Below are 24,401 nucleotides of genomic sequence, written 5' to 3'. Positions count from 1 at the left end.
TCAAAAGATAAGTTTTAGAGTGAATAAATGAAAAAAGCAGGTAATGAAAATATTAAAATGTGATTTTTCTTTCTGCCTAAAAATCATTTTGTGAAAATACAAACGAGGAAGATACAAAGTGAACTTGTTACTGTTGCAAAACATTTATTCAATAAATTAATGTACTGTGAAGAGAAAGTCTGTTTGTGTCTGTGCGTATGAATATTAAGCTTCAATGAAAACAAACATTGATCCAAACATTGATCCAGGTTCTGTAATGGTCACATGACCGTATGTAACTGTACACTCTTGACATCAGAAACAAACCACTCACAGACCTGGTGGCACTTCAGCAGTCAGCTAGTTGGAACCAACTGTGATGTTGTCATCTTCTCTCAGTCACATTGTTAATATCCTGCAGGAACCACAGTCCCCTTTAATGTCACTTGACTTCCGAGCAGCCGTCGTCTCCGTCTCCCTCTGTCTGGATGCATGTGAAGCCCAGGGCCTCGTGCACGGCTCTGCTCAGCAGTGTGCACAGGCCCGCGGTGCTGCCCGGCCCCCTCGGCAGGAACAGCTCCAGAGTGCACGTGGAGGTGTGGGGCAGACGTGTACATGATGTGTTCCTGTCCTGGAAAAGTGGATCCAAGCCATTATTGCCCCCAGCATGGGAAGTGTTGCCATTTGACATATAATTGTAGAGTTAGGGGATGATCACAATGTCGCTACAGGCGCATCCGCCTCAAAAATGCCTAGACAAAACAGCTGGGTGCACATGTGGACAGGGCTGCATGTGCGACCTGGATACTGTTAATATCAGCTTTTCATCTGTTTTCCTCTGTCCCATCGATCCTACCACATCAAAACAGGAAGGAAAGCCCGCCTTCTGCTTGATTTGATTGGCTGCCTGGCCCAAGTGTGACATTGACAAGTGGTGTGACTTGAACTTTTAGGCATGATTAAAAACCGCCAGAAAAACACAACACGAGTCATCATAGTCTATTAGTCCATGAGCTAGACCAGATATATTGGTACCATCTGAGTGGGCAAAATTGTTTATAGGGTCAATATAAATTTATATGATTCATATTATTAATATGATAGCCTTTCCACAGCAGCATTTTTGTTTGTTAATTTTCCCCTATTAGCACCTGTAGGAGATTGTAGTTGCTATTCTTGTCTCCTCCACCTAGCCTATATAAATCTCTGAATAATATAATATAATATAATAAAATATAATATACTATAATATAATATAATATAGGGGTGTAACTTGCAGCTGATATTAAAAACTGAATGAGAGAGAACAGACAGGTACTATAATATAAATACTCACACACACTGCAAATTACTACCCTAAAGATTGCTTTTGATTGCCATCAGCCATCTTTTAAAGCTGTATAGGGCAACAAATGGCACGATACATTGCAGTGTCACTGTCTGTCACATGGTGAGATATGCACTTTTTTCATCTTCACAAAACAAGACAACCTGGGTGCTTACTGTGCTAACAGGTGCCAAGCAAGCGCGGACTGCATAATCGGGCACGTCGGGCAAATGCCCGGTGGCCTGACCTGGCCTGGCCTGGCCTGGCCTGCACAAAAAAAAAAAAAAAAAAAATCAAACGGCCCAAATTGGGCTTCAAATGGCCCAAATTGGGCTTCAAACGGCCCAAACTTTTCGCCGGCGACGGCACGCACGTCGGCCCGTATCGGCCTGGCCTGCTTGGTATCTAATGCCCGGCCTGAATTATGATCCCAGTCCGCCCCTGGTGCCAAGTAAACTCCTGCCATGGTGACATTGGGTTTTCATTGGCAGACAGATGAGGTGGGAAATTCACACAGTGATATTAATCACAAGGAAGCCACTGGTGTTTATTATGATGGCTAGAGCTAGGCTCTTCCGTCTCCGTGCTGGGGACGTTTGAGTTTGATGCTTCACATGAGCTGAAGAACGCTCTGTCTGTTTGGATAGGATGTACTGAGCTGAGGGTGAAACAATCAAAAGGTCTCACTATAATATTAAAGGAAGTGTGGCAACAGTGAGAGAGTACCATTATTTAGAGTGTAGCAACTGATACTGTAACAACACTGGATAATGTACAGTAATACAATGCAATCAAACCTGTTATTGTGGTAAATTCCATTACATCATTTATCAAACTTAATAGACTACTTGCACAACTCCACTACTTCCTGAAATGAGTAGGGCATCTTGGTTTCCTGTCCTACACTATTGGATGAACTGATTAATGTCAGGTGTGCCTGATCACTGTTGTTGTGACTGCAGCAGTCAGGCACATCTGACATTAATCAGTTCATCCAATAGTGTAGGACAGGAAACCAAGATGCCCTACTCATTTCAGGAAGAAGTGGAGTTGTGCAAGTAGTCTATTACCATCATAAAAGTTCAGCATATGTTTAAACTGATGATGTATTAATAATACTAACAATTAGAATAATTGAATTATTTCAGCAGGTATTGCATAATTAGTCAATGTTATTGTTACATAATTAAAAATATGTTACATCCCATAACCAACCCACATATCGAGTGTAGTTTAAATTATGTATTCCCTTCAATTATACATTTTTACTCCATTTTCATTACATTTGGCAAAGTTTTCATTACAGTATACAGTATAACTTGCCACATAGTTCCACAAGGGGGAGCCAGAGACCGTATCTGACTGACCTGAGCAACATCACAGGTGCCTAAAACTTCAGAAAGACACATTCCCCATGCTTGCTCCAGAGTTTATAGCAGTTGTCTCTACTACCTTCAACTATCTGATTAGCATTGGCCTCTAGTGAGATGTCTGTGTCACATGAACTGATTACTGATCTGGCAGTAGAAACGCAGCGCGATGGATCTGGGGAAGCCGAGAGGAGGAAGGTGATGAAGGCGAGGAGATCTTCAAAAGAAAAATCAGTCTGGCCGTCTGATTGAACAAGGAGAAAGACATTATTATTGGTGTAAAATTTCTCTCAGTAGGGGAGAGCAGGGCACATTGTCATAGTTCTACTATTCATTATTTACTGTTGGGTATACACAGTGCTGACTGAATGTTTGAGTTGAGTGTTTCGACTTCTGTATTCAACATAAATCTGATCTGTGCATCAACACCAACCACGTCTCTCCAGCTGAAGTCTTCCAGAGAGGGACTCCGGCCACACATCAACTGTGACAATACAATGCACAGCAGATTCATATCCAATTATCCCCATACTGCTAAATTCAGTCAAACCAAGTCTCAAACAGAAATTACCAGGTAGAGTGCAGATCATGGTGCAGAGAGAGGGCCGGGCCCGCCCTGAGCCAGCGACCAGCCAATCAGAGCGCCCGCGTAGAAGTACTTCCCGTCTTCCAGAGCTGTGAGGTCATAGGTCAAGAACAGCTGCCCCTCAAGTCTGTTGCAGCTCCAGCGCACCATGTGTGATGTCTTCCGTTAAGGAAATTGCAGTTTCTCTGATGAAAAACCACAGTCCAGCAGGAAACTAAAAGTACAAGGAACTGATACACTGGTTTTCTGATTGAAGGTTGTTGGTTCAGAGCTGGAACAATAGTGTAAAGCTGCGTGGAAGGTCACGCAGCTTTCTTCAATGGTATGATGATGTTGGCAGGGTCAAACAGAAACAACTGAAAACCTCATGGATTACATGGATTACAAGGATCACGAATTCAATGACAGCTTGCTTTTAGCGTGATTAACCTTGTTTTTCAGGTTATGAAAACTTTCAAGTGCCTCCAGAGGTGACAGAGGATCAACCCTCAAAGCAAGCGCAGCACTCAGCACAGACCCAGTGTTGGTCTCTGCTGTAAAGCAACATGGACAGAAAAATACTTTGTTTGATTTTGTTGGTTGGATATTTCCATGCGTCTGCTGGCCAAGGTAACTATTCATTACACATTTCATCACAGGTGATATTATTTATGGCTTTGATGACGCATCATGATTAATCCTTTAAATATTTTATACAGTTTGTTTTGTGCTCGCATATACACTACTTTGTAGTGTTCTGAGTGGACTGGGAGATGAGTTGCAAAGCTGTTAATTAAACCCCTAAAAAATAAATGTCAAATAAACATGAATAAATGTTTGATTCCTAGTCCCTAGAAAATAAATATAGTCCGCACACTGATATTTAGTCAGCTCCCAGGTCCGTTTATTTGACGTTTCGACCAAACGGTCTTCATCAGAAAGGTTTTAGGGTTTCTGATGAAGACTGTTTGGTCGAAACGTCAAATAAACTGACCTGGGAGCTGACTAAATATCAGTGTGCGGACTCTATTTATTTTCTAAGTTAATTTGCCTTTTGTCCTGCACCTCCTTCAAGCGGATGTGCACGCCCTACTTCTTTCTTCAATGATTCCTAGTCCCCCCCTATTTTGTCATTTTAGAATTGCTACCTGCTACTGTTGCTGCATGTGATTTTTTTTAAAGCTTTAAAAATATTATTTTTGAGCTGTAAAGTATGAGCAGTAATTTCCATAGTGAGTTTAGTCATTATAGTTTGAAGCTGAAATACGAATAATAATAATCATAATCATAATCATAATGATGATAATAATGCATAACAACAGGAGCCTCAACAACAACTGGAGGTTCAATAACTGGAGGATCAACCACAACTGGTGGGTCCACTACAGCTGCTGCAACTACACCTGCAGCAACAACTACCACAGCTGCAGTTGCAGTTCTCAAATCAGAGGTGGCAGTTCCATTCACAGTAGAACTCCTTGACCCCGAGACCACACAATTCAAAGCTCTTGAAGTGGCAGTTGTTGCTATGGTAAGAATAGTTTAATGGTTTTGTTGGTGTTGTTTTAAGCAAATACACTGTTCATTGCAACTGAAATTAATTAATTCTAATGCAGATGCAATTTCACATGAAATGTACCTTTCCATTTTATTTCATTTGGCAAACATTCTATTTGAAATCCACCCAATACGTCTAATTTTTGCATTTTTCTTCTTACAGTTCGATCAAATCTTCAGTGAAAGATATGGCGTTCTCTTCGTCCGCACATTTGTTATAGCATTTTTTAGGTAAACTTCAAATTCTACCTTCTTTTAAAGCATCTGATATTACATGCGTGCCATAAGTAAATGTATGTTTCTATGTGGATAATGAATACGTTTTCTATATTTGTACACCTATATGTTACATATTTGAATAAGATATACATATTATTCATTTTCATAAATTGACTCTTGACTTTATGATATTGGCATTTGTGATGCAATGCCAGTGGAGGGGCTGGATTCAGAAACACTGAAGCAGAAGTGGGGATTGAGTTCAATAGGAATGCTCCAGCTTCATCTATCCCAGAGCCTGACTCCATTGTGGCGGCTGTGACAGAAGCTGTGAATAACTCCAACAATACCTTCAACATCACTATTGATACTGACTCCCTCACAGTAACAGGTAAGTTAACAAATTAGGTTAAATTTCACTCCACTTATTGAAACATAATTTTACATAATTACTTGAATTGAAAAGTTGCAAACAAAACTGTGCTACCTTAGGGACCTTACAACATCTGTCAAATTGTTCAGTAGGATTATACAGTTCACAACATTTCAACAGCGCAATGGCAGGATGAGCTATTCTGTGAACTATCTGGCATTCAATGAAAATGCTTGTCACTATACAGTAACTTGCTTCAGTTCACATTAGTCTTTATTATAACCCCAGACAGCAAAAAACATGGCAGTGAATGCTGAATGAATAACAGAATTTCTCAAGAACGGCCATTTAGTAGAATGGCTTGTCACCAGCTTGTGACAAACCTCAAGATTCTTGACACTACTGTAGCAAACTCAGAAGATGCTTCCTAGTTTGTAAAAATGAAATACATCTCTTCTTCAGTATTGTTTTGATGCCATGTGTAGCACTGTGGAAAATATAGGTTATGTCATTATAACCAGTTATATGACCACCATCTTCGCCCTCTCTAACAATCCACGTAGGTACAGTCACACTGAACATTTGCATGCACCTCAGCCGATTAGCCAATGGGGTGATTGATGTCACCTGCATAAATATGCAGGCGCTCTGAAATCTTATACCGGTCAATTCCGCGACACAATAGTGGCAGATGCAAGTCCAGAGGGCTCAGATGGTGGTCTTAGAACTATAGTTATTATGAGATAACCTATGTTATATTTCCAAACCATCTTCGCCCTCTGGAAGGCTCTCTTGCCTTCAGAGGCAAAGCACCGCCGCCGACTAATATACCCCTGCTGCGATACCAGCATGAAACAACACTGCCACCGCACAAGAATATGGCTGCTATTGCAACATGTCAACGGTAACAGGAAATGACACACCCTCATCGCTTGAAGGGAGGGTGAGAACCATAATGTTACCCTCATCTAACCCTACGACAGGGTCAAAAGGGCCTCTTGAAGATGAACAATGAACACAGAGCCCCCCAAACAAAAATGTAGTCGGACAGGCAACAAGTTGAATGAATGGGACAGGAAATCCACACAGGTCCTGTGTACCCGTCCGGAGCACAGAACCAGAGGAGGAACCTGACATGTCCCTCAGAAGGAATCTGGTAAGGGACAAGGCGATGCCTAGGGGGCCACCATACATATCTCCTACACACTTGCCCCGCCGAACAGGACTGTTGATGCAGCAACACCTCTCGTGGAGTGCGTCTGCTATGTTGAAACTAGCTGTTCAGCTTAAATGTGCAACTTCTCTGCCTTGAATTGCAGTGTTTCAATCAACGGTTTAAATCGTAGCTAGCTAGCAATGCTCCACAACTCCTCCACTACATGCAACAACAGTAATTTGCTGTTCCCAGGGCACTTTTGCTGTACCCAGAGGGTCCATAAACAATGCTACTCTCAGAGCAGATTATACTATGCAACAACAGTCATTTGCTGTTCCCAGGGCACTTTTCTTGCTTCCAGAGTGTCCAGAAACAATGCTGCTCTCAGAGCATATTATACTATACATGCAACAACAGTACTTTGCTGTTCCCAGAAGCACAGTTACTTGTGTTATTCTAGGGTGGGGACTCTGAAGATGCTGAACTGAGCACACACTGACACATAGCTCTCCAATTATAGTATGGTAGTAACATTGGCTACAGGTGGTGTATGCTGATGGTATTTAATCTCTACTCCTGTATTTGGTTGAAACACAGTCACTGAATTAAATCTACTGTAGATCTAAGAACTCACAATTGAACTAACAACTCACAATGTAACTAATTTATTATTGATTTTTTTTTTAAACACCGCAGCTGTTCCCACCACATTTGCTCACACAACAGCTTCTGCAACTACAACTGGCATGTCAACGATAACTGGTGGATCAACAACTGGTGGATCAACAACTGGTGGGTGAAGTCTGGCATGATGGACGACTGATAAATCTCTGTGGGTTCAGAGAATTATTGCAAACAGAGCCATTCTTCTCATACACCTTGTTTAGTGCTTGTTTCCTTGTTTTAATGTGAAACTTGCAAAGTAAACTCTGCTCAGCTACAGGAGCAGAGTGAAGCATGTAACAGTTGTGTTTGAGCACACTAGAGATAGTGGCAAAATACCAAGAAATAAGTGTGGTTAAGTTGTTTTTTTACCACGTCTATTTTGTCATTTTAGAATTGCTACCTGCTACTGTTGCTGCATGTGATTTTTTTTAAAGCTTTAAAAATATTATTTTTGAGCTGTAAAGTATGAGCAGTAATTTCCATAGTGAGTTTAGTCATTATAGTTTGAAGCTGAAATACGAATAATAATAATCATAATCATAATCATAATGATGATAATAATGCATAACAACAGGAGCCTCAACAACAACTGGAGGTTCAATAACTGGAGGATCAACCACAACTGGTGGGTCCACTACAGCTGCTGCAACTACACCTGCAGCAACAACTACCACAGCTGCAGTTGCAGTTCTCAAATCAAAGATGCAAGTTCCATTCACAGTAGAACTCGCTGACCCCGAGACCACACAATTCAAAGCTCTTGAAGTGGCAGTTGTTGCTATGGTAAGAATAGTTTAATGGTTTTGTTGGTGTTGTTTTAAGCAAATACACTGTTCATTGCAACTGAAATTAATTAATTCTAATGCAGATGCAATTTCACATGAAATGTACCTTTCCATTTTATTTCATTTGGCAAACATTCTATTTGAAATCCACCCAATACGTCTAATTTTTGCATTTTTCTTCTTACAGTTCGATCAAATCTTCAGTGAAAGATATGGCGTTCTCTTCGTCCGCACATTTGTTATAGCATTTTTTAGGTAAACTTCAAATTCTACCTTCTTTTAAAGCATCTGATATTACATGCGTGCCATAAGTAAATGTATGTTTCTATGTGGATAATGAATACGTTTTCTATATTTGTACACCTATATGTTACATATTTGAATAAGATATACATATTATTCATTTTCATAAATTGACTCTTGACTTTATGATATTGGCATTTGTGATGCAGTGCCAGTGGAGGGGCTGGATTCAGAAACACTGAAGCAGAAGTGGGGATTGAGTTCAATAGGAATGCTCCAGCTTCATCTATCCCAGAGCCTGACTCCATTGTGGCGGCTGTGACAGAAGCTGTGAATAACCCCAACAATACCTTCAACATCACTATTGATACTGACTCCCTCACAGTAACAGGTAAGTTAACAAATTAGGTTAAATTTCACTCCACTTATTGAAACATAATTTTACATAATTACTTGAATTGAAAAGTTGCAAACAAAACTGTGCTACCTTAGGGACCTTACAACATCTGTCAAATTGTTCAGTAGGATTATACAGTTCACAACATTTCAACAGCGCAATGGCAGGATGAGCTATTCTGTGAACTATCTGGCATTCAATGAAAATGCTTGTCACTATACAGTAACTTGCTTCAGTTCACATTAGTCTTTATTATAACCCCAGACGGCAAAAAACATGGCAGTGAATGCTGAATGAATAACAGAATTTCTCAAGGACGGCCATTTAGTAGAATGGCTTGTCACCAGCTTGTGACAAACCTCAAGATTCTTGACACTACTGTAGCAAACTCAGAAGATGCTTCCTAGTTTGTAAAAATGAAATACATCTCTTCTTCAGTATTGTTTCGATGCCATGTGTAGCACTGTGGAAAATATAGGTTATGTCATTATAACCAGTTATATGACCACCATCTTCGCCCTCTCTAACAATCCACGTAGGGACAGTCACACTGAACATTTGCATGCACCTCAGCCGATTAGCCAATGGGGTGATTGATGTCACCTGCATAAATATGCAGGCGCTCTGAAATCTCATACCGGTCAATTCCGCGACACAATAGTGGCAGATGCAAGTCCAGAGGGCTCAGATGGTGGTCTTAGAACTATAGTTATTATGACATAACCTATGTTATATTTCCAAACCATCTTCGCCCTCTGGAAGGCTCTCTTGCCTTCAGAGGCAAAGCACCGCCGCCGACTAATATACCCCTGCCGCGATACCAGCATGAAACAAACAACACAATATGGCTGCTATTGCAACATGTCAACGGTAACAGGAAATGACACACCCTCATCGCTTGAAGGGAGGGTGAAAACCATAATGTTACCCTCATCTAACCCTACGACAGGGTCAAAAGGGCCTCTTGAAGATGAACAATGAACACAGAGCCCCCCAAACAAAAATGTAGTCGGACAGGCAACAAGTTGAATGAATGGGACAGGAAATCCACACAGGTCCTGTGTACCCGTCCGGAGCACAGAACCAGAGGAGGAACCTGACATGTCCCTCAGAAGGAATCTGGTAAGGGACAAGGCGATGCCTAGGGGGCCGCCAATGTCATACATATCTCCTACACACTTGCCCCGCCGAACAGGACTGTTGATGCAGCAACACCTCTCGTGGAGTGCGTCTGACTGCTATGTTGAAACTAGCTGTTCAGCTTAAATGTGCAACTTCTCTGCCTTGAATTGCAGTGTTTCAATCAACGGTTTAAATCGTAGCTAGCTAGCAATGCTCCACAACTCCTCCACTACATGCAACAACAGTAATTTGCTGTTCCCAGGGCACTTTTGCTGTACCCAGAGGGTCCATAAACAATGCTACTCTCAGAGCAGATTATACTATGCAACAACAGTCATTTGCTGTTCCCAGGGCACTTTTCTTGCTTCCAGAGGGTCCAGAAACAATGCTGCTCTCAGAGCAGATTATACTACAGTATATACATGCAACAACAGTAATTTGTTGTTTTACTTCATTTCGAACTCAAGCTCTCACTAGTGCCTACAACGCTGCGTACGCAGCCCTATGGAAGACTGTCATTTTGCTCCAAAATTACTTTTCATTAAAACCGACCACCCACCCGTAGGTGGCGTGGTGCCCCCCTGGGGCTGACGCGGATCCACGTGACTACGTCACGTCCTGTCAGCCCAGGGATAGCCACTTTACGTTTCTTCCAGCCACTGAGAAGACGTGTTTTCAAAAGCTCCGCGGTTAACTCTGAGTTAGCGCTCTTAACATAGCTTTAGATACTAGGCTCGTTCCATCTTATTTGCCCACCTTGAAGAGGTTTGCGTGGAACGAGGTAAAGCAGGCTTCGGGGACCCGATCCTGTTCTCTCCACCAGCGGCGTCGGATCAAGTCATCTAAAAGCTAAGAGTGTCTTCTTTTAGTTAACTGTTTTATTGCTACCGCCGTGTAGCTGTGTAACGTTCCCCGATGGGGCAGCGTTATCGGATTGAGGGCTGACTCAGGTCCGCGCTCAAAACTGTTAGGCTAGGTTGCATACGTGCGATTAGCTTACAGTGTAGCACTAGAACAATAGGCTAGTTAGCCCAGTTCTTGCGGATAAGCTAGCGTGCACCCGTGTGGTTAGTGTCCGTGTGCTTGTTATTAGGCGCCGGCTATATTGTCAGAGCGCGCACGTTACTCCAGGAGTAACGTTAGATAGATAGTTAGCTAGTTGCTCAGTGCAGCTAGCTTGGACTAGCTTGTAGCACTCCAGCTATCTGGCTGCGTCCCCAGACAGGGTAACGCACCCAGTTTTGTGGCAGATAGCTAGCGTGCACACGTGCAGTTAGTGTCTGTGTGCTAAGTACTTTAGGCACCAGCTACCTCTGTGTAGGGCGCGCGTTAAGCGAGAGTAGTAGCTAGAAGCCATGCTCTTCAGTTAGCTAGATAGCTAGCTTGCTCCCGTGCAGCCAGTATCTAGTGTTGTGTAGCACTCCAGCTTCTTACCGTTGCAGGCTATAGCTTACACGGTAACCCCGTTATTCCTGTTAGCAGAGAGAGGGGGGAACAGCTAGGTGCTGTGTTAGCTGTGAGGCTACGCTGGCTGGTTACGACCGGCACAATGAAATGAATGTGTGCACATACTGCTTGTAGTGTAGCTATTACTGGCGTCGGCCCCGAAGGGGGCCCTCTGAGATATTAGCTGAGCGAGTACGCTAGCTAAAAGTTGTGTCCGCTTCTCTCAGTTCTTACGCCATCTTAGCCAGCTTGCTTGTCTGCTAAGTGTTGCTTGCCTCGTGCAAATAGCATCTACTAGATTGTAACTCCCTCTGAGGAGTTTCTTCTGAGATTGACTAGCTTCGCGGGCCGCTGGCCTCTGCTTGAGGTCACGCTTGCTTCCCCGTGTTACTCAGGGTAGAGACTCGCTGCACCGGCTTGTGCGCAGGCTTGTGTTAGCGCACGCTTGTCTCTCAGTGCTTACGCTAGCTTAGCTAGTGGCTTGTTCATGCCTGTTCTCTCGGGTTAACAGGTTGTGGGTATTGTTGCCTCCCCTTCGGGCTGGGCTATTGCCGCTTACGTTACCGTTGCACGCGCACGTTCGCTAGCCTCCGGGTTGCTTACTGTCTAGCCTGTGCTTCTTGCTAGCCTGCTAGCTTGCTTAAACGGTACTCCCGCTAACAGGGTGCGGCCTGCGGGAGCTTGCTATTAGTGATTAGCTTCCTGCTTTCTCTTGCTACTAGCAGGGAAAGTCAGCGAGGGGATGGGCCGTGTGTATTACTACATTGGCCGAGTATGAACCGGCACGATAAATGCGTGTCCTGCCTTGGGCATGAGCACGCTGCACAGGCGCCTTGAACCCTCGGTCTTGCAGCTGCTGGGCTATCTTCACGAGCGAGCCCTCCAAGGGAGCAGTTCGTGGGGCGATGCCCAGGGCCGCAGCTAAGCTCTTGAGAGCGGACCAAGGTCCGCTCTCAAAAGGGTGTGAAAGCTAGCTTGCATACGTGCAGATAGCATTAGTACTGTTTAGCACAGAACGATAGTATTGTTGCAGATAGCTGGCGTGCACCCGTGCAGTTAGTATCTGTGTGCTAAGTACATTGGGCGCGAGCTACCTCCGCTACAATAGACGTACCGCCCCTTGCTGGCGCTACGCGTCCAGCAGGGGTTACAGCTCGCCAAGGTCTGGGCTTGGTGCCCAAGGCCCGGGGTGGTTGGGAGCTCTCCATGGGTCGCACTCCCTTGTTGGAGCACCCCCTGCAAGCGCAGGGAGCCTGGCAGGGGGCACAGCGCACCTTGGTCCATGGCCACGGCCTGGCCTCGGTTGGCAGCGCTCAGGTCAAGCCCACCGGTTGGCTCACCAAGGCTGGGCTCAGTTCCAGCCTGCGGCTTGTAGCTTTAGAGTGGGTCTCATACCCATCATCAAGGCTCGCCTTGGTCCATGGCTACGGCCTGGCCTTGGCTAGAGGCTCCTAGGACAGCCCACCATCAATGGCACCGAGGGCCCATTGCTGGTCGGGAGCTCGCCTGGGGGCCGCACTGTCGGACAAGTCCACGTGCGGCCGGTCTCGAGAGAGAACGTTACCTCCGCAGTCCCCCCAGCCTGCGAAAGTCGCACGGCAGGGGGGGGGGGGGGGGGAGGGTTACTTCGATACAACACACCCACGGGGCGCGTCAGTGGGCGGAGCTTGCGTAAGAAGTTCTCCCCCAGCATGCACAGCTTCTACGGAACTGACCATGCGGCAGGGGGGCGTAGCCTCTCACGTCCCGCCCCCCCATCAGGGTACCGGATCAAAAGGTCCCGGTGCCCAACAATATGCTCATGACGGGTTCCGCTCCTTTGGCCACAAGAGACCATCTTGTCCAACAGGCTCGAGGCCTGGGAGCATCTATGTTCCCCGTCCCCATTATGGCGCACCTTCCAGAAGGGATACGCTCTACAGTTTGCCAGGCCCACACCCACGTTCGACGGGACCCCCGATCCGGCCGTGGAAGGGGAAGGCCATGGACATACTCCACAAGGAGGTTATTCGTTCCTCGCCAAAGGGGCGATTCGCTCGGTTCCCAAGGCAGATGTGCGCTTGGGTTTTCTACCACAGGTACTTTGTCGTGCCCAAGGAGGACGGCTCTATGCGTCCAAAATTGGACCTTCGGCGTCTCAACAAGACGCTGAGGAAGTCCCGTTCCGAATGCTCTCTTTCCCCGCCTGTTCAACGAGTTGAGACGGGGATTTCTTACTTCCGGGGATCTGAAAGATGCGTTCTTCCATGTCCACGTGGTCAGGAGACACAGGAAATACCTGAGGTTCTCCTTCCTGGGGAAGGCTTACGAGTTCTGTGTCTTGCCATTCGGCATGTCTTTGAGCCCGCGAACCCTCACGGTGTGCGTGGAGACAGCCTTGGCTCCCATCCGCGCGAGGGGGATCCGCATCTTCCTATATCTCGACGACGTTCTCTTAGCGGCCGACTCGAGGGTCCGTGCCACGGAACATACCAAGGTGGTGACCGATCACCGGCAAACCTTAGCGTTTTTGGTGAACTGGCAGAAGAGTTGCCTCATCCCAGCGCAGGCGGCGACCTTCCTGGGGCTCGAGCTAGACTTCCTGCGAGCCTTCCGCCAGAGCGACAGGCTCGCACGGTGCGGACAGCAAGCCAAGGACGTTAGGTCTGTGCCCTCGGTGTCAGTGCATCAGTGCACAGTGGTGTTGGGCCTGATGGCCTCAGCACTGCATGTGCTCCCGCTGGGGAGGCTACACATGCTCCCGTGGTCCAAATCTGGTTTCTCAGGCTTCGCCTGGACTCGGCCGGGGACCGTCATCGCAGGGTTCCTCTGACAGGTCAGGCCTGGCAGGCGCTGGCCATATGGGCGGACCCCCGTTACCTCTCGAGAGGTACTCGGTTGGGCCCTGTCCCGCTCAGGATGGTGATTCGCACAGACGCCTCCCTCTGGGGAGGGGGTGCGATTTGCGGACATTTTTCGGCGAACGGCCGGTGGGAGGCTCAGGAGCTTCGCCACATAAACGTGCTAGAGCTGAAGGCGATTCGCCTGGCTCTGCTTCAGGACAAGCCCACCATCAATGGCGCCGTGGGCCCATTGTTGGTTGGGAGCTCTCCTGGGGACCGCACTGCCGGACAAGTCCGCGTGCGGCCAGACTCGAAAGAGAACATTGCCTCCGCAGTCCCCCCAGCCTGCGGAGGTAACACTTCCAGCGGCTCACACATGGGCACCTTGTTCTGATTCGCTCGGACAATATGGCAGTGATCGCCCACCTGAACAAACAGGGCGGTGTGTGGTCGGGGGCGCTGAACCATAGCGGGGATTCACCTGTGGGTGTATCCCCATCTCCTTTCAGTGTCAGCGGTCTATCTGCCGGGACGGCTGAGTTACGGCCGACCTGCTGTCTCGAGTCAATCCCCGTTATACGGAGTGGTGCTTCCACCCTCGGGTGATGGAACAGGTTTGGGCCAGGGTTGGTCGCGCCCGCGTCGATCTCTTGCATCGCGGCGCGCGACACACTGCCCACTGTGGTTCTCGATCCAGGAGGACAGCCCCCGTTAGGTCATGACGCGCTAGCGCACGCGTGGCCGAGGGAGGGGCTCTATGCGTTTCCCCCGACCCCCCTGATCCGTCAGGTGCTGGACAGGGTGAGGGAACAGCGCCTCCGGCTCTTTTAGTCCGTCCCAGGCAGACATGGTTTGCGGACCTGGTCTCCCTGGCGCAAGATCCTTTTATGTTTTTATATATTTTGTCCTGGCATACGCTATACTTTGTAGCATACCGTGTTCTGAGTGCACTCCAGGAAGATCAGTTGCAAAGCAGTTAAAGCCATATTTTTTTTACTGACAAATAAGCATGGATAAATGTTTGATTCCTCATTTCCTCCTATTTTGTCATTTTACAATTTTTTTTATTTTTTTTTTTAAATGAGCCCTAATAATTTGGCATAAGATATAGCAGCAATATTAAGACATTCAATTTTGTGCAAGGGCAGGCATGTGTGTTCCACCTGCAGGTTCACGTTGACTCAGACTCAGACTTGGGTAATGGGGACTCAACTCTGACTTGACCTCGAACACTACAACCCTGATCATAAACTCTAAACGTGAAACAAACAAATCCTACCATGCAGGCATGCAGCATGTGGTGCCTTTTCCTCATCTTTGAATTTATGTTTGGCTAATCAGGGAGATGATGAGGACCCTGGTTATTGAATGTGCATTACAGATTGGTTTGGTAGCATTGTTTGAGAAATTATGATTGTAACCAAGCAAAGCATCCATGTGTTTACATGTAATAAATGTAAAAAAATACAAAACGTTAATCCCAGAGAGGGCAGGAATATATCATAGGATAGTAGGCGTGGGAATCACCAGATGCCCCACGATATAATACACAAGTCACAATACGATAGTATTACGATAATGCAATATGCTAGTATTGCGATATATTGAGCTTTGCGATATTGTGATATATTGAGATTTATTACTTTTTTTCAATGTCTGTTTTATCTAATGAGATAAAGTTTACAGTCTCTTCATCTCACTTTAATCATTTGTATTGCAGCAAAATGGGATTGTCGAGCAGACAGACTGGCCAACACTGTTATAAAAACCTGTCCTGTTCACTTGACAATTCATATAATAAAATATCGTGATACATGGCATTTGTGTGATATGATATATTGCCACACAAAATATCGTGATACTAAGCTGTATCGATTCCCTGTATCAATTACAGTAACAACTACAACTGCTGCCCTAACTGGGGGCTCAACTACAACTGGAAGCTCAACTACAAGTGGAGGGTCCACTACAACTGGATTGTCAAGTTCAACTACAACTGGAGGGTCCACTACAACTGGAGCCCCAACTACAACTGGAGGGTCCACTACAACTGAAGGGTCAACTACAACTGGAGCCCCAACTACAAATGAAGGGTCAACTACAAATGGAGGATCCACTACAACTGGAGGGTCAACTACAACTGGAGGGTCACCTACAACTGAAGCGTCACCTACAACTGAAGGGTTAACTACAACTGGAGGGTCCACTACAACTGCAGGGTCATCTACAACTGGAGGGTCCACTACAACTGAAGGGTCAACTACAACTGGAGGGTCCACTACAACTGGAGGGTCCACTACAACTGGAGGGTCCACTACAACTGAAGGGTTAACTACAACTGGAGGGTCCACTACAACTGAAGGGTTAACTACAACTGGAGGGTCCACTACAACTGAAGGGTTAACTACAACTGGAGGGTCCACTACAACTGAAGGGTTAACTACAACTGGAGGGTCCACTACAACTGAAGGGTTAACTACAACTGAAGGGTCCACTACAACTGAAGGGTCCACTACAACTGAAGGGTTAACTACAACTGGAGGGTCCACTACAACTGGAGGGTCTACTACAACTGAAGGGTTAACTACAACTGGAGGGTCCACTACAACTGGAGGGTCCACTACAACAGGAGGGTCCACTACAACTGGAGGGTCCACTACAACTGAAGGGTTAACTACAACTGGAGGGTCAACTACAACTGGAGGGTCAACTACAACTGAAGGGTTAACTACAACTGGAGGGTCCACTACAACTGGAGGGTCCACTACAACTGAAGGGTTAACTACAACTGGAGGGTTAACTACAACTGGAGGGTCCACTACAACTGGAGGGTCCACTACAACTGAAGGGTTAACTACAACTGAAGGGTTAACTACAACTGGAGGGTCCACTACAACTGAAGGGTTAACTACAACTGGAGGGTCCACTACAACTCGAGCCCTGACTACACCTGGAGGGTCAACTACAACTGGAGGGTCCACTACAACTGAAGGGTTAACTACAACTGGAGGGTCCACTACAACTGGAGGGTCCACTACAACTGAAGGGTTAACTACACCTGGAGGGTCCACTACAACTGAAGGGTCCACTACAACTGAAGGGTTAACTACAACTGGAGGGTCCACTACAACTGGAGCGTCAACTACAACTGAAGGGTCCACAACTGGAGCGTCAACTACAACTGAAGGGTCCACTACAACTGGAGGGTCCACTACAACTGGAGGGTCCACTACAACTGGAGCGTCAACTACAACTGAAGGGTCCACTACAACTGGAGCCTTGACTACCACAACTGCAGACCCAACTACCACAACTGCACCTCTAATTACCACAACTCCAGACCCAACTACCACAACTGCACTTCCAATTATGACAACTGCCCCTCCAACTACCACAACTGCACCTCCAACTACCACAGCTGCCCCTCCAACTACCACAACTGCAGCCCCAACTACCACAACTGCCCCTCCAACTACCACAACTGCACCTCCAACCACAACTGCAGCCTCAACTACCACAACTGCACCTCCAACCACAACTGCAGCCCCAACTACCACAACTGCACCTCCAACCACAACTGCAGCCCCAACTACCACAACTGCACCTCCAATTATCACAACTGCCCCGCCAACTACCACAACTGCCCCTCCAACTACCACAACTGCAGCCTCAACTACCACAACTACCCCTCCAACTACCACAACTGCACCTCCAACCACAACCGCAGCCCCAACTACCACACCTGGACCTCCAAGCACAACTGCAGCCCCAACTACCACAACTGCACCTCCAACCACAACGACACCTCCAACCACAACTGCAGCCCCAACTACCACAACTGCACCTCCAATTATGACAACTGCCCCGCCAACTACCACAACTGCACCTCCAGCTACCACAACTGCCCCTCCAACTACCACAACTGCAGCCCCAACTACCACAACTGCACCTCCAACTACCACAACGGCACCTCCAACCACAACTGCAGCCCCAACTACCACAACTGCACCTCCAATTATGACAACTGGCCCGCCAACTACCACAACTGCACCTCCAACTACCACAACTGCCCCTCCAACTACCACAACTGCAGCCCTAACTACCACAACTGCACCTCCAACTACCACAACGGCACCTCCAACCACAACTGCAGCCCCAACTACCACAACTGCACCTCCAATTATGACAACTGCCCCGCCAACTACCACAACTGCACCTCCAACTACCACAACTGCCCCTCCAACTACCACAACTGCAGCCCCAACTACCACAACTGCACCTCCAACTACCACAACGGCACCTCCAACCACAACTGCAGCCCCAACTACCACAACGGCACCTCCAACCACAACTGCAGCCCCAACTACCACAACGGCACCTCCAACCACAACTGCAGCCCCAACTACCACAACTGCACCTCCAATTATCACAACTGCCCCGCCAACTACCACAACTGCACCTCCAACTACCACAACTGCCCCTCCAACTACCACAACTGCAGCCCCAACTACCACAACTGCACCTCCAACTACCACAACGGCACCTCCAACCACAACTGCAGCCCCAACTACCACAACTGCACCTCCAATTATCACAACTGCCCCGCCAACTACCACAACTGCACCTCCAGCTACCACAACTGCCCCTCCAACTACCACAACCGCAGCCCCAACTACCACAACTGCACCTCCAACTACCACAACGGCACCTCCAACCACAACTGCAGCCCCAACTACCACAACGGCACCTCCAACCACAACTGCAGCCCCAACTACCACAACGGCACCTCCAACCACAACTGCAGCCCCAACTACCACAACTGTACCTCCAATTATCACAACTGCCCCGCCAACTACCACAACTGCACCTCCAACTACCACAACTGCCCCTCCAACTACCACAACTGCAGCCCCAACTACCTCAACTGCACCTCCAACTACCACAACGGCACCTCCAACCACAACTGCAACCCCAACTACCACAACGGCACCTCCAACCACAACTGCAGCCCCCACTACCACAACTGCACCTCCAATTATCACAACTGGCCCCGGCCCGCCAACTACCACAACTGCACCTCCAACTACCACAACTGCCGCTCCAACTACCCCAACTGCACCTCCAGCTACCACAACTGCATCTCCAACAACTACAATGAGCACTACACCTGCTCTAACTAGATTCTCAGTCAGTTTCTCATCTGCAGAGACATTTACATCTGATCTAGCGGATTCAACCTCTTCAGATTTTGAAAATCGAGCCACACTGATAGGAACAAAGGTAAGTCAGAGAGATCAAGGTCATTCATTTATCAAAGGATTGAAAATATAGATTGCTGAATCCTAATGTTTTTTGTATACAAATGTCTTAACATATCTACATAATATTCTAGCCTTCCTTTAATTTAATTCATGATGAACAACAAGCATTTTTGTGAGCTTCAATTAAGGGATTTCAGTGTTAACAACCATGGTATTACCTAATTACCGTATTACTTAATTATTATCACACTATTATGCCCCTATATTACCATATTACCATGTTGTTACTGAGCTGTAATGTAAAGTGCTACCCAGATTCCAATCCAGCTTGCAATATAGCGTGCACCCTCTGGGCTATATTGTTTGGCAAAAACTATTAGCGAGACATCTTCAATATATTCAGGTTTCCGAATGCCCTTTTTCCCCCACAGTCTAATTCCATTGTACCATTCTTATTATTGTAGGTAGTCTTAGACTTGATCTTTTCAGTATGTTTTAATGGGGCACTAGGGGTAGGCTACTTCACAATGCTGGATCATACAGTGGAATACCAGTGTATCATGGGATGACATTTATTTGATTCCAGTTGCTGGGGGTTCAAAGAAAAAATAAATAACAATCATTCCTCCATCAGTATAAGCATTGCATGCAGCTAATGGGGATTCTAATAAACTAAATTAAACTAAAAAGTAAACTAAATATAAAAGGACAAAGATACACTCTCAGTGCACTTTTACTGTGGTAATCAATAAAGAACTAAAGAAAATTACAGTATGAAAAGGAAATGAATAGTGTAATTCAACAATGTGAAAATTAAATGGTATAATTAGACTTGGAAATTAAAAAGACTAAGGTAAAAAACATTAAGATATAACCAATATGCTGCAACCTGCCTTTATTCCTGCAGCTTGAGCCTTTTTACAGAGCAGAGTTCCCCTCCTTCAGCTCCTTGACAGTGATATCATTCAGGTAATTTGTTTATGTTCAGCTTTGCTAGAATGAATGAATAATGGTCAGGAAGTCATGATGATTGAAGTAATTTTTTTTTCTGTAAATCCATTTGCAGTTCTGGATCGATCATCAATAACTTCGGAGTTAGTTTCGCGGACTCATCTATATCTACGACCCAGATTGGAAATGTTTTGATCAATGCAGCTTCAAGCATTACAACCTTTGACATTGACACCAGCACTGTTTCTGTGGATGGCACACTTGTCACTACAGCTGCTCCCAGTACAATTCCACCCCAAGGTATGCGACTCCTCAGGAGACTATACTTTTGATTCTCTTTTGGATTTTAGTTGGGCTATCTATCATTGATATACTTGGAAAACATAACAAGCCTTGCAAATGGGCGAAAGTAAGCCAAGAAAGTTCAACATAGTTTGGTCATGGGGTGTTTGTAGAGTGATTACTAGGGACATGTCACCATGTTGGACAACACTAAAAGGAAAATAGTGTTATCATGATGTTTTCCTCCCTGAACCTTTGCCCTCTTATGTGCCATCGCACAAAAATGTTGAATTTTATTTAGTCATGTATAATTTCATGGGGATGTTGTGTACAGCATGATGCAAGTCTGAGGCATCCTAGATTTGTGTTTAAAAAAGAATTCTCATAAGTTTTAGATGCTTGTTTTCTGCATTAGTGTGTGCATTAGCAACACGTTCTCACTCCGAGCACGTAGCATATTGACGCTTTGTCCCGTCCCTTATGCGCCACTTGTTACTAACATGGTACCCTTGAGCGACCCATGAAACGACTTGGGCTTTCCGACTAAACTCAATGCAAACCCATAGAAGTCATCTTTGACGCTTATGGCAACTGCTCCCCCATCAGCCTAACTGCTCGCCCATTAGTCAACTGCTCGCCCATTAGCGTCTGGGGGGAGGTTAGGTTTAGGCGTGGGGGGTGGGAGAGGTTAGGTTTAGGGTCTGGGGGAGGTTAGGTTTAGGCATGGGGGTGGGAGAGGTTAGGGTTAGGGTTAGGGTCTGGGGGAGGTTAGGTTTAGGCATGGGGGGTGGGAGAGGTTAGGTTTAGGGTTAGGGTCTGGGAGAGGTTAGTTCCTCCAGACCCTAATGGGGGAGCACTTGACTAACGGGGGAGCAGTTAGGCTAATGGGAGAGCAGTTAGGCTAATGGGGGAGCAGTTGCCATAAGCGTCAAAGATTACTTCCATGGGTTTGCATTGAGTTTAGTCGGAAAGCCCAAGTCGTTTCATGTGTCGCTCAAGGGTACCATGTTAGTAACAAGCGACGCACAAGGGACGGGACAAAGCGTCAATATGCTACGCGCTCGGAGTGAGAACGGGTTGCAGACAGCTGTTTATTGTAAAATTTTTATTTGAAACTTTTTTTCATCATTGTGTATGCGTGGCTTGTTCACAGATATGTTGCCTGATATCCAAATTGCTGCTATAAAAGTCTAATTGTTGAAGTTCCAAGTTGCTTGCTAAAACAGTAAAGTTCCAGAGCCAGTCCAAGAGGGCAAGGACAAAAAAATGATATATGTGTGTATGTATACCGTATGTATATATATGTATGTATATATATATATATATATATATATATATATATATATATCAATCATGAGAGACCGGTCGGTAAGGTTTAACAAGATACTTTATTTAGCAAGTGGCGTGCATGGCAAGTACTTTGGCGTATGACTCCATTGTAAGATGGCGCTCCTCTTTAGGTGAGAGGGCGGCATCTATTTGGGCTAGAGAGAACCCCCCCCCCCCCCCCCCCCCCGGGATTCTCCGGGAGTCAAGACTCGTTGGTGGTGGACTGGGGAGGTGGGTGGGGTGAAATGATGGCTTCAGAGGATGGTTTCAGGGGGAATGAGAAGCCGCGATGCCGGCTGCTGCTATGATCCGCCAGAGTGGGGGGTGATGTAGAACCCTCGCTATATATACTAGGGAGGACTGACGTCATGCTTGGGCTTGACTGACGTCACAGGCTGATCAGGTAATACAGATATGACGGCCTCTCTCTCAGCTTGAAATTTGGTATGGAAACCTCACATATATTTGTTTTCAACAACAGTAATGACCAATTTGGATTCAAACATCAAGTCTGGCATGATGGATGACTGATAAATCTCTGTGGGTTCAGATAATGACTGTAAACACAGCCATTCTTCTCATACACCTTGTTTAGTGCTTGTTTCCTTGTTTTACTAGGAAACTTGCCAAGTAAACTCTACTCCGCTCCAGGAGCAGAGTGAAGCATGTACTGTAACAGTTTTGTTTGAGCACACTAGAGATGGCAGCAAAATACCAGGAAATAAGTGTGATTAAGTGTTTTTTTTGCTATTTGTCTTGTTACTTATTGGCATTTGTAATGTTTTACTTTTAACCCTACAGGCCCGTCAGTTCTGGCATATCTACAGATCAAGATGACTTCTCATGGTGAGGTCAGCAATGGAACCATCATTGAGCTTATTGAACAGGTAAGTGAGAGAGACTGGTGTACAGGAAAGAGATGTTTGTGAGTGATCTTTATCTTCCATTTTCAAAGATAACTCAATGGAACATGCGAGGATACCGGATAACTCAATTTAACCTGATCTGCCTACTGCATATGTCTTCACACTGGGAGGCCGAACTGAGCTCATTGACTGATGCCCTCTGTGTGGTCTCTCTTTCCAGTTCATCAGAGACCAGCTCCTGAATGGAACAGTCCACACAGTGAAAGTGATCAGCATTCAAAGAGAGGTTCAAAAAGAGAGCGACCCCTAGAGGTGAACGAATAGAATGAACAGAAACATGTACTACAGTAGTCCGTTAAAGGATCAGGACTGCAGGTGAAGGGTAGTCATTTATGCTGGGGACATTGTTTTAACGGTTTAAACATGGAGGCCGATACAAGATCAGAATCTAAAGCTGACGTGGTCTGCTCTTTTGTCATATTAAATCCATAATAATCTGTAAATAGATCAAAAACAATAACTGATATTTCCAACATTACACTATGGGCTGTACCAGGAAGACGCTACATGCATTAGTCTGTCAAATCACTTCTACTATACAATGGGAAATTCCAGCCAATCTGATGGAATGAAGTGTTGTTCAAGCAATGCGGTTTATTTGTATGCTTATAATAACAGGATTAGCTGCTATGCTGGCAAATCTGGCAACCAGGAAGCTCTTTGTGCAAATCGCCTCATACCCAGATGAAGCGCCAAGGTTGCCAAGGATATCATTCCATGTGCAACTGTGCATGACTGCCACACCTTGAACATCCACCTACACTAAATGAGAATCTAGTTTCTCCCACAATATCAATATTGGATATATTCAGCTTGTATACTATCTAATTTATTGTCCTTGTGGACACTAGACTTTGTTAAATGGACGTTTAGTGTGTCAATTTGTCTGCAGTGTCTTTCAGTTGAGGTCGGGCCACTTCAGAACTGTCAAGGCCAACCTCCCACCTGTAAATAGTATAATCTGAATGTACATGAAGGATTTTCACATGCTGAAGGAGAGTAGCAGTCTGCATGGGATGCCCCTTACAGTATATCTAATATCTATAACAGGCTAGACAGTGACGTGTGTGTTTTATGTTTCCATGATGGAAGATGCACTGAACAACTGGGCATGTCTGTTTACTGCTCACTCTTGTGAACATTTAACATAATCAAAAAATAAGTAAATCAATAAAAAAAAGCTTTATTCAGTATGATTTCAAGGCATAATATGCAACGACAGGTAAAATTTTAAAATGTGATTCATTTTCTGCCTAAAAATTGTTTCATGAAAATACAAACAATGAAGATACAAAGTGAAATTGTTACTGTTAAATAATGCAAAACATTTCTTCAATAAATTAATGTAGGTGAACAGAAAGCCTGTTTGTGTGCGTGTGAATATTAAGCTTCAATAAACGCAAACACGGATCCAAACATTGATCAAGGTTCTCCAATCGTCACATGACCGTATGTAACTACACTCTTGACGTCAGAAACAAACCACTCACAGACCTGGTGGCACTTCAGCAGTCAGCTAGTTGGAACCAACTGTGATGTTGTCATCTTCTCTCAGTCACATTGTTAATATCCTGCAGGAACCACACAGTCCCCTTTAATGTCACTTCACTTCCGAGCAGCCGTCG

General features: G+C 45.6%; 2 protein-coding genes and 1 long non-coding RNA gene across 3 annotated transcripts in view; all 3 read left to right on the top strand.

Annotated features, from left to right (window-relative positions):
- Positions 1-152, top strand: part of LOC310786023 (uncharacterized protein) — a gene marked incomplete at its 5' end in the record, with an annotated part of 10,293 nt that extends 10,141 nt beyond the window's left edge. Inside the window, one exon of the mRNA XM_083647208.1 lies at positions 1-152. This exon is cut by the window's left edge and continues 1,427 nt beyond it.
- Positions 153-3,767: 3,615 nt separating this feature from the next.
- LOC310786377 lies at positions 3,768-7,878 on the top strand. Its single transcript, XR_014553211.1, has 6 exons — positions 3,768-3,871; positions 4,564-4,772; positions 4,962-5,029; positions 5,233-5,408; positions 7,243-7,338; positions 7,787-7,878. It is a non-coding gene; the product is annotated as an uncharacterized lncRNA (long non-coding RNA).
- Positions 7,879-17,396: 9,518 nt separating this feature from the next.
- On the top strand, positions 17,397-24,116 carry LOC310786022 (uncharacterized protein; the record flags this gene model as incomplete). Its single annotated transcript, XM_083647207.1, has 7 exons — positions 17,397-17,405; positions 17,446-17,468; positions 17,533-19,307; positions 20,196-20,257; positions 20,355-20,539; positions 22,652-22,737; positions 22,937-24,116. The coding sequence occupies 3 exons, from the start codon at positions 17,397-17,399 to the stop codon at positions 19,205-19,207; spliced, it is 1,707 nt and encodes a 568-aa protein (XP_083503333.1). The 3' UTR covers positions 19,208-19,307; positions 20,196-20,257; positions 20,355-20,539; positions 22,652-22,737; positions 22,937-24,116.
- Between the last annotated feature and the right edge of the window lie 285 nt (positions 24,117-24,401).

The sequence above is a fragment of the Poromitra crassiceps genome (genome assembly GCF_964638095.1).
Source record: "Poromitra crassiceps genome assembly, chromosome: 12".
Taxonomy (NCBI): domain Eukaryota; kingdom Metazoa; phylum Chordata; class Actinopteri; order Beryciformes; family Melamphaidae; genus Poromitra; species Poromitra crassiceps.
This window is presented reverse-complemented; position numbering and strand designations above follow the sequence as displayed.